The following is an 11,831-nucleotide window of genomic DNA, read 5'->3' on the forward strand; positions in this document are numbered from 1 at the left end:
GGGGGGGGGATAACATGCCGTAAGCATTTATGGTTTCCCCGTTCACCCAAGCGTAATCATCCGAATCTGTTGCTATAGCCATAATTCGCTTCATTGAATTCAACCCCTTCCATTCCGCCATTGGTGGGTGAAATTCCACCAAAATAAACTTTTGTTTCGTTGGATAAATATATTTGACAATTAATATTATAATTGGTTTGTCATAGTCAGCTTAATAAGAAGCTTCGCCGCAGGCATCCAATTATTACGAGACCGTTCAGGATTCGAAAAGAAAATTCAAAAACGGATGAATTAATCGGTTAAAAGTAGTTGAAAGGTTGTATTTTATACGAAAATAAGTCAATCCAATGAATATTATCAAAGATTATCATGAAGGCCCTCGTAGGCATGCTCAACTGAAGAATTCGTCTATTAGTAGTGGTGACGTCTTAGTTCGTCCGTAACAGTCTCATCACCAAGTTCCCCTTAGTTATAACATGTTTCTGCTAATGAGATGACCATTACAACTCTCCTCATGCTCTCCAGATTGGAAACTCGTAAGATGCCTATGCGCAATACTCCTTAAACAGCAAGCTGGTGAGTGATGTTAACTCTTACCGAAGCACTTCTGCCGAAGAACATGCGTCTGACAGGGAACCGCATTCTTGCTTCTAGTGACTGCCTTCCACAGAAGCGACACTCCTCGCTCCAAGAATCATCAACTATTATACAATTATGCATTATATAACTGCACCAAGAGGCGCTCCAATATAAATTGGCTAATTACTTCATGTCAATGAGATTGGAAGTCCTCTCCAGGGCTGTTTTCATTGCTTGAAGAAGCATTCTAGCTTGGCACACTTGAAACTTTAACCGTGGACTATTCACATTCGCGGAATAGCAGTTGTTCGGGGGCTCTTAAGGAGCCCAGTAATTCCGCATTTGAAGTGTCTTTGTTCTTGCCAAAGGCATCTAATAGATAATTTTTTTCATATAACGAAAGTCGTGAGTCGTAATGCCAGACTTGAGCATCACTCCTTTCATTTCCAGCGAATAGAAGGACTTTGAAGTCTTAAACGATTACGTTAATGATGAATTCAGTGAGTTTTTCCTCGTGAATAACCGCCTCTTGACTTCGAACGAGGAAATTGAAACTCTAGGAAAGTTTGGTTAAAGTACTCCCCATTTCCCTAGACAATTGAGGATGTTTCAAGTGGTGGATGTACAGCAAAAGCCAAAACTCGCTCATTTCCGAATCTATATCGCTTGGTGTATGAATACCAAATACACATAAATTTGAAACCTCAATGACATGTTTGGTGAATCAAATATCCGGTTGAAGCGGCATCATCAATGCGATGGATATTTTAGGAAGGACAATATAAAAGCTGGGGCGATTGTAGGTATGATTTATGGAGTGGGAACGATTTGAAAACCGATCGTCATGAGTTCAGAAAGGTTAAATGGTTGGCGTTGAAAGATTAATAGGAAATTTACCCGTAGACACTTTTGTCGTACGACAATAGGATTCTCAGGGGCTGACTGATGCTCCGTTTCTTCACCTCGTGGGGAGGATCTACGTGTACTCCGTGAACCACCTGAAAGGATAAATATTTTTTTTAAAGCTCACATTTGTCGATAAAATTTGAGACATTTCATGAAGGTTACACGACATCCGACATCGACATTCAATGCCGGCATCCGGAATTGAATGCTGGGTGAAGACATTTAATGTCGGTATGCAGCATCTAATGTTGCCATCCGACATAGAATGTCGTCACCCAACATTTAATGATCATCCGACATCAAATGTAATACGACATCCGACATTGATTATCGTAAACCAGATTCCGACATTTAATGTTGTTCATCAACATTCAATGTCAAGTCATAACCCGGACATGAATTATCTTTATTACAAAATTTTACTTTTGTAATTTTTAACAAGACATCCGACACCAAAATTTAATGTCGGCATCCAGAATTGAATGTTGGGGGACGACATTCAGTGTCGGTACCCATGCAATATCATCATCCAACCTTGAATTACGTCATCCGACATCAAATCTCGTAACCCGACATCCGACATTAACTATCTTAATCCTGATTCCGACATTTAATGTCGTTCCCTAACATCAAATGTCATAACATCATAATCCGGATATGAATGATCTTTCCTGGAAAATCTTACTTTTGAAAATAAAAAATTGTAGGTGAATTATGAAGGCCTCGTTCGGGTTAGATACGAGTCAAACAAATGTCGCAAGGCTAAAGCATCTTCTATATTCTCCCGCCAAAATTGAATCATGACATTTATGTCAGCGAATCACTCAAGAATTCCATCATGCCTTCCCCCCCAAGACTGTTGACTCTGCTTCTCCGGCACGTTCTTCCCGCAAAGGAAACCGAAACTTGGTGCAGATACGTAAATACCAAAGGAAGGCATCCAAGTTTCGTACGCTGTCCCTTTGAACCCACTGTTACACAAGCATACTAAGTAAAGTGTTTATGGTGGTGTAATCTAGACTATGTACATTAGCAACGCATATGTTCCTGCCATGTGCTTGCCTAAGCGTAACGCATCGGTTTATGTATACAAGAGAAAGCGATTATCAAAGTACTCATCTGTCAGAATAGATAGCTTTAGGTCTAAGGCATACATGTTTGCATGCCTACGATGCAAATACAAGTTGTTGGATGTTCTCCAAATGTCGGTAATAAGCGCGAAAATCACTGGGATTAGACAACACCAAAAAACGAATCTCTGTTGTACGTGACGAATACTGACAATGACGATAATGTTTTGCTATGGAATTTTTTTTTATGCAAAATTGATGACAATCTGTCGAATGATCAGTGTTCGGAGTATAGAATTAATTTAGTCATTAATATTCAGCGCTCGATAACCATATGTTTGGACAACGAATTACATGAACCACTCGACCATGTCAAATATCATTATTCACAGGTTCCATAATATCTCATCAATCTCGTTGACAAAATTACTTTGAATTGATGGCAATAATGATACAATCTTCATTGTTGCGATACTCTTGTTTCGAATGAAATCTCGGTGGGTGGAATGGGATCTTATCGGGGATGGAGATTATTATTTTAGAAGAATTAACCATTGTTTCAATTTTATGATTCATTTGGTCTCCAGTCTCATATGAGAAACAAATTGACTACTTGAGGTGGTTATGACAATTTGGGTGCAGAGACGCCTCTGTAAGGTGGTGCAGTTGACAATAATATTCCATCCTATGTTGCCATTGCGTCACCCATTTCATGTCGTCATCCAACATTCAATGTCGGCTCCCGAAATTTAATGTTGCCACCCGACATTCAATGCCGTCACTCAACATTTAATGTCGTCATTCGACATTCAGTGCCGTCACCCGACATTTAATGTCGCCATTCAACATTCAACGCTATCACCCGACATTCAATATCGTCATTCAGCATTCCACATCCAACTCAACATAAAAAAAAAATCACTATTCATCAACTTCCAATGAAGGAAGCTACGAACATCCTGCCAATTCCGAATGATTAGAACCACCGAAAACATTTGAAGACCCTCACCAGCAATAGATAAATACCGCTGCCTCCAAAAAAAAGAAAACAAGAAACAAATCTAACGGAAGAAGCTGGTACAGCGAGGTAGCCGTGTCGGCAATAAATCTGTCAACAGTGTGAAATATGCATCCGGGGAAACGAGCAAGCCCCGGTGCAATCAGGGCGTAAGCCCGGAACAAATGTACCCCACCAGGCAAGTGTCGGTCGTTATCGGAAAATAGTTTCTGTGGCCTCCGAGTGCCGCGTGTTGCCATTCCCATTCCTCTCTAATCTTCGATATTATTTCAATCCACATATCTTAATTCTTGATTTCGGCAAGCACGGGTGCATCATCCCCCTTGGATCCCCACAATTCCGATGCTCATCACTGTCGTTTCAATTCCACTCACAATTTTATCACTCGATTGATTGAAAAGAAATACGTGGAGCACATACCAATCGAGGTGAACACAGCCACTGAGCAAAGTAATAAGACAGCTTAAGGAGCACTCGCTCTGATGAGCCGTATAATCACAAAGGGCGTCATTGAATTTAACAAGTGAAGATGTTGGCTCCAATACCAAACGGACTATATCGTTCTCGAAGATGAAAGAAAATGAGAAGCGAAATGGAATATTATGGTTATCATAAAGAATGGGTAACTCATCAAGACTAGGTATTATTTTAATATTAAAATAGAACTCTCTTTCAAAGGAAATTGTATTCGAATTCGAGACCTTTTGTTCGGTATACTCAATATGAAACACAATGCTACTATAATAATATTATGATGGCACTTTTTTCCATTTTTCTTTCATCAAACTCGAATTTGAAATGGCTCAAACAGTCAATAGGAGAAAATTCCTCATGATCATCTGTTTATGAAACCTCATTTTATGAATGATAAAACCCTCCACAATATTAATTTCAAACTGGCAACTTCATTATCCAAAGCCTGTTACATTTTACGTGTTCTCATATTCTTTTTGCACCGATTCCAACGGCCGGGGAATATTCCACTACACGAACAATAATTACTTTCTCTATTTTACTTCCCCTCCCTATTGACTTTTTCGTACTCCACTCCAGCGGAAATACAGTTGGAGTTCTGTATGATCTATTATTCGCAGATGTATCCTGTGAACACAGCGATGAATGGATTATTCCGGACGTCTTGAGATACAGTGATACAGGGGTATGTGCAGTCGGCCGACGTTAAAGAAGATGGTTGTTGGTTGTTTAGTAGTGGGAAGGAATCTCAAATAGTCAATAGATCAATTTTGTAATCCCCTTTCAACGCGGCCTCCGACATCCGACATCAACATTCAATGTTGGATAACGACATTTACTTTCGGCATCCAGCATTGAATGTTGGGTGACGACATTTAATTCAACATGCCTAATTCAATGTTGGGTGATGTTATTTAATGTCGGCATCCGACATTAAATTTTAGGTGACGACATTAAATGTCGGCATCCAGCATAAAATGTTGTGCCCGACATCCGACACCATAATTCGGCCATCTGACATCAAATGTCGCCATCCGACATTGAATGACGTCATCCAGCATTGAATGATGTCATCCAACATTCAATATCATACCCGAAATGAAATGAAGCAATCAATCAAAAATGTCGTAATCCAACATCCGACATTGAATGCCGTCATTCGACATGAAATTTCGCTATACTCCACTCCAGAAATGCATTCGCACCTCTGTATGATCTATTATTCGCAGATGTATACATGGTGCAGTGATAAACATGCTATTCCGAGCATCTTCATACACAGTGATACAAGGGTACATGTAGTCAGTCGACATTAAAGAAGATGGCTGTTGGTGGTTTACTAGCGAGAGGGAGTTCCCAAATACTCAATACGTATAAAGCCTTAGCGAGGGAGTGACTACAAAAGCATTTGCGGCTGGTTGTATGTACGTTGGGAGCTCCGATTGAAGCGTCCATGCGTATAAAACGAGAATACCACTAACCGGAACTGTTAGTCTATATCCCTATGGGCTGAATTAGCTTTGCATAACCAAATTGACCGCATCCAACAATACGACAACAATTTCTCGTAGGATGAATGGTCGGGCTTTCCGTGGATAAGGAGAGGAAAATATTGGGTATATTGGGGGTATTCATGCATTTCATTGGAAAACAATGGGTTGTGAGAGTGCTATTGGACGGTGAACCATTTTCAATGCTCTTGGGTAATGGATTAGACCGCTTGCGTGTTTATATAGCTTCTCTGATTGGCAGGGGTGATCAGCGGATGGTAAATGGTAACAAATATGAAACTGGAGGAGAGGGAGTTATAATTAAATCAGAGTGAATTGCGATCGTATTGTAATTATATGAGATTGATTAATCTTTTCCTCTCGAGACGAATATCCAGTGGCGGGGTTAGCTACGGCGCCACCTGGCGGTGGCGTCACTGTACCGCGCTCCTCATAACCTGCCAGATTGACGACTGATGATTAACGGAGAGTCGATATTGAAATCATTTGAGACAGAGGATTAATGAAAAATCATTCGTGTAAAGAAACTAATGAAAATAAATCAGTATCCATAGCGGATGTTAATTGCTCTTCAATGTTTCAATTTTCAAAAAAAATTCCATAATCTCCGGAGCTGGTGAAACAGCCATTCAGCAATAATAATAATGCAATGCACACAGATATTTCAATGACATTCGAGTAGCATTCAAAAATCATGCACGTCAACATAAATCGGATAGAATGCAATAATTTGCGTGGAATTCCATACTTGTAATTGTTATTTTCGAAGGGTCGACTGCTGTGAAATTATTGAACGGTAGAATTATTTCGTATTATTGTTGCAGTTCGAGTTAATCCTCAAATATTCAGATTTATGGGAAAAATTATTCAGTTCAAAATGTGACTAATGAATCACTCGAATTTTTTAATATGAAATAAATTCAGCGATGAGAGTAACTCGGGATATTAGCGTCAATATTTTCATTGCGTTATGCTCTGTTCATTGATCTCACCAGTTTTTGCTTGTATTATGGAACACTCCCCCGTGCGCCCATCGACCGAAGGTCTCAAGCCCTTTCTTGCTCACTTGATGGAGAACTGTGTTACAGGGTACGATAAAAAGTTATGAATTTCGAAAACATATACTTGAAATTAGGTACAAAAGGGTAGGGAGGGGCAAAAACTAGAGTTCTGCAAGAAATTTATCATTCACCTCACATCAAGCAAGAAAATACCGGATTCCGATATGAATAGGAGGAAATCGAGAGAGATTCTCAAACTTTCGGAAGAATGCGAGGTAGATCTTCTCTATCACGGGTGGGGAATAATTCGGTTTGTTGATTTTATCCTCATCTCGCAGGAATTTCCGAGCAGAATCCTCAGATATTTCCATAAGAACAAGAATTTTTAATTCTTAACAGCATTAAACTTGAATTTATGAGTATTATTGCACGAAAAAAAAGCATCGCCGAATGTTCCGTGAAATCCGAGAAATCCAATGTTTTCCTTTTTTTTTTTTTGATAATTAAAAAAAAATATTATTTGCATCATCTCTTGATTTTGTTGATTCTCCTATTTTTGCGTGCAGATCCGATTTCCCCAATCAGGGAACAGTATCCCAAAAAATTCATGAACCACCCCAGTGCAGACATCAATATCACATTCAATCAAAAAAACTGTTTCACCACTGAATCACAATCCCGAAAAAATAAAAAAAAACTCCTGCTTTCGCGCTTCATTTACTCCATAATCCAGCCAAACATGCAGTCTATCCTCCCGATATTTATTTACTTCGAATAATATTGACATGCAGGCTCTCGAATTTCAGATATTGTATCAATATTTCATCCGAGTATTTTTTCCCCCGTAGAAGTGAATCAATGTTTGCCGCGCCATACAAACGACATTTACACAAGGTCGATATTCAAATTGTGTGTAACTTATGCAGTACAAAATATATAATCAATATTTTCCGACCGGCTTTAATGACGTATTCAGCGAACATCAGATGAGGGAATACGCCCTGTATCAAAATTCTCCGCTTTTCGATAATTGAAAAAAAAAATAATGAATGTTTGAGAATATTTTGTACTCCCCCTCCAATCGTTAGAATTATTTGCAATTTTTTTGGGGGAGTGCTCGTTACGCAGACAACAATCAAGTGGATGATGCGGAATACAAGTGTTCTTCCCATCAAAGCCCAACGATTGTGTATTTCGAATGCGAAAGCTGAGTGCAATACACGGAGGAGACAGTGTTATAAGGATGAAGAGTAAGTACCTACGTTCCTGTTGATCGATAGTGCGATAGAATTAATAACTGTATATAGCAACGTGTCGCTACGTGACGACCAGGGGGTAGCTGCATATCAGCGATCAACCATAGTGAGCCCGTGCATTTCACCGTGTGTAGGTGTGTCGACACGAAAGGAGGATGTAGAAAATGGGGCTAAGTTTATGAGGCATTTCCCTCGGGCTCGCTCATTTGCAAGAATTACAGAATGGGTAAATCACACGTGCCATTGCCTTCAGTTGTCAGTTCTCGGGGAAAATTAAAGGACTAGGATGTGAAATTACATGTTGACGAGTGATGGTATGAATTGGTGATGGCATCCGACATTAAATCATGGGATCCGACATTAAGTGCTGTAATTCGACATTTTATGTCTTTATCAAACATGTCGTGATCCGACATAAAATGTCGTGATCCGACATTAAATATCGGGATCCAACATAAAATGTCGTGATCCGACATTTAATGTCTCTATTAAACGTTAAATGTCGTGATCCAACATAAAAATGCCCTTACCCAACATTAAATGGCTTTATCCGACATTGAATGCCGTAATCCAACATTTAATGTCTTTGCCAAACGTTAAATGTCGTCATCCGACATTCAATGCCGCAGTCCGACATTCTCAATGCATTCATTTCTATAGAATACATGAATTTCGATGTATTCATCACTTTTCCTGCAGCCTGAATAATATTGAAGTTGGAGTATTGCATCTCCAAACCTAAAAATTTGAATAACTAGAAAAAATTCAATTGAACCACTGATAACAGAATCCCTATACCAGTTGTTACAGATCCGTGTATTCGAGGCACGATTGGTGAGTCGATACGTGCCTCTTGAATATAAAAAATTCACATATGACCGACGGCCAGTGTGTCTCGTAAACTGAGAACCTGGAGTATCATCGCAGCCATTTCCGCACCCCAGCAGTCACTACAGTCCATATTACCTACCCTTCTATTCCCCATGATTGCATCCTCGACGTCAACTCTAACAACTTTATCGGGAATCGGGTACTCTATTTCTTTTCAGTTGGTGGGTGGCTCCCCGATACCACTCCGATGCTTCTCTCGCGTGCTTACGTACATTTGTCCAATAGTTACATGCAGGCTTTGATATATCACCTACCTAACGACTACAGCGTTTGATGAACTGTTTCTCGACGGGAAATCATGTTGAAACACTGGGAATATACTAATGGAGCCTGCGGAAAATTCCGGTAAATGACGTTAGACATAATCGGGTTTTTGCGTTGCTAATTTATCGGCCGCTGGCGTTATGTATTTTTGGAGAGGCAGGATGAAAAATGATTTCGAAATGCACGGAAGTGTGTAGAGGTCAAGGGAGTAATAATGATGGGGAAAAAACAGTCATTATCAAGGAAATATTATATCCGATATTGACATGACATGATGTTGTTATGCGGCATTAAAGGTTATACAACATCGATTATACGACATGCAATGTCGTCATTTGAAATTTAATGTTATATCCGACACTGAATGTCGTCTCGATCTCGCATACTGACATTAAATCTTGCCACCCGACATTCAGCGGTGTCATCCAACATTCAATGCTGTCTTCCGATATTGAATGTCGCCATCCGACATTAAATGCTGACATCAAACATTGCATGTCATCACCCGACATTCAACGTAGCGGTTGAACATTAAATATTAGGCAGGGTGTCATCCAACATTAAACGTCGTTATCCACCATTCAATGCTGTTTTCCAATATTGAATGTCGCCATACGACATGTCGCTCGACATTCAACATTACCATCCGGCATTAAATGTCGTCACCCGAAATTAAATGTCGACAGATCACATTCCGACTCTAAAATTCCCTCCCAAAAGTTTTTAATCCATAATTATAATTCACTCCAGCAAATTGAAATTTCCCAAACCATTTTTAGAGTGAGAATAATAAACTGATTAGTGGCAGCCTCAAAGTAACTCCAAACGAGTATGTTAATTACACAAAGAGTGCAACCTCGTACGCAGGACTCTCGGGAATCATCATTTGTTCCATAATTCTACTAGCTCCTGCCGCTGGCATGGAGGAATTGAATTAGTTTGCAGTTGCAAATAGCCACCCGAAATGTTCTCGGCATATTCAAACAGATGTGGGATTTCCCGGGTATTGCTCTGTACAAAGTTACAACTATAGATAATTAAATAAATATACGCAGAATGAAGTCAGACACGAGGTACTGACAATTGGCTAGTTGGAACCCCTCCCTGTAAAATTTTCGTGTACAATCCATGCAGTTGATATTATATGGTTTCACACGGAAACATGACATTCAATCGGTCTAACCCTGTTTGAAAGGTTGTTACACAACATGTTTGCAGTTTCAAATGAAATGGATCCGTTTGATGAAGCCATATTATGTGTAATTAGTAGCATTTTCAGCAATCACTCGTGCATTGGGATTGATAGACTGGTTTCCACGTTTGCAAGTATTTTTGCCATTATTCTATTTTCGATTATTGACTATCAATCACGTCTAGTCCAACACAGGATTTATGTGGAGTAAAATAGTGACTGAATTCACACAAATGAAACAGTTTCATCGGAGCGATTATATTAATGAATGAATATATTAATGAAAAATGTAGTTGAAGTGAATGGAGTGCATGTGAATAAAAATTTCGGATGACATCGACTAAAATAAAAGCTGGGGAATCCATTCGGAGAAGATGCTGACATGATCATCGTCTGTGCAGATTCCAATAATGTTCCTGATTCCCCACTGGGGATTAACCATCCACACGATACCCTTGAGGAGTGAAAAACTGATCCACCGGTCCCTCCGAGAGTATCTGATTTTCTCACATGAAGCCATTCACACGCATGCCGACGGGGCCGTGCGTCACCTCGTTACTCTAATTTCCTATGGTTCATGAATGAAATGGTATTCTAGGTACACAATCGATGAACTATGCCCAAAAAAAAAAACGTTTTATTTTTAAATTTCAAAAGGCTTCAAATAAGATTTTTAAAAGTCATAATTTGAAGCCTGAACCTCTTAAATTACTCCTAAATTACCACTGAAATTTTTTTCTGTGTGTTTTTTTTTCATGAATCGATCCCTTCAAACATACGATGAATAAAGCCGTAGACATGTTTATTTTAGACTCTCCCAGCTCAATTATGCAAGCCATTCCACATCGTAAATATTTCTTGTCCTGTCATTAACAACAATTTCGGTAAATCAAGTTTAATCTTAATCTTTGTGGCGAACATTGTGGAGTTTAATTGAATAATTACATAATCGGTGGATGAGCATTCCCACCGGCGGTCCGGGATAAACTGCTGTATTCAGGATAAAGCAGAAGCTGTCAATTGCCTGAAGCATGGTTATATCATCACACAGGACAGTGTCTGGACAGAATAAATCTGAATGGAATAAATGATAGGAATTGAGAATTGGAGACTAAAACTGTTATCGGATTATCATTATGTAATAATATAAAGTCGTATTTAGAATAGCCCTTAACTGACGATGTTACCGAACTGAATGCCGTGTAAATGACGTCTCCTCAGTTTGGACTGAATATTCCAACTTGAATTCGTGATGCCCATTGTAGCCTAGATGCCTGATGAAGCCGACAGGACGCTTCCTTTCAGTAATATTTCGCATATCGAGTTATTCTCCGAACGAACAGTCGAGATGTTCTAGCCGCGATGCCACGCACTGAATGACTCGAGCAGATATACCCGAGTCGAATAATTGGACCTGACAAATTCTACTTAGGTCTCTCCGTTCAGAACTGGATAGGTCTTGGGAAGCCTCTTCCCAAGTGCTTCCGAGACCTTTCTACCTCTGGTTATGTCCCACTTCAGCACTTGTTAGGTGTAAGCAGGACTTGCATTCAGACTTTCCAAATCCTTGCCGGTCCCCGTAATTCTATGGGCCTATATTAAATCTGCGTTCATATCCCTATTTACTCATGCGTTATTGAAATAAAAAATGCAATTATTGTTTTTTTTT

At 39.5% G+C, this 11,831-nt stretch overlaps 1 protein-coding gene across 2 annotated transcripts in view; it reads right to left on the minus strand.

Annotated features, from left to right (window-relative positions):
• LOC107041227 (leishmanolysin-like peptidase) overlaps positions 1-11,831 on the minus strand; it is a 131,200-nt gene that overhangs the window by 33,593 nt on the left and 85,776 nt on the right. For both annotated transcript variants that reach the window (XM_015261672.2, XM_015261671.2), the window contains exon 2: positions 1,477-1,577. In XM_015261672.2, coding sequence (XP_015117158.1) covers positions 1,477-1,577 — 101 coding nt within the window. The remainder of the gene's footprint in view (positions 1-1,476; positions 1,578-11,831) is intronic.

Source organism: Diachasma alloeum, unplaced genomic scaffold (assembly GCF_001412515.2).
Source record: "Diachasma alloeum isolate Michigan unplaced genomic scaffold, Dall2.0 Dall_scaffold_00359, whole genome shotgun sequence".
NCBI classification, from domain to species: domain Eukaryota; kingdom Metazoa; phylum Arthropoda; class Insecta; order Hymenoptera; family Braconidae; genus Diachasma; species Diachasma alloeum.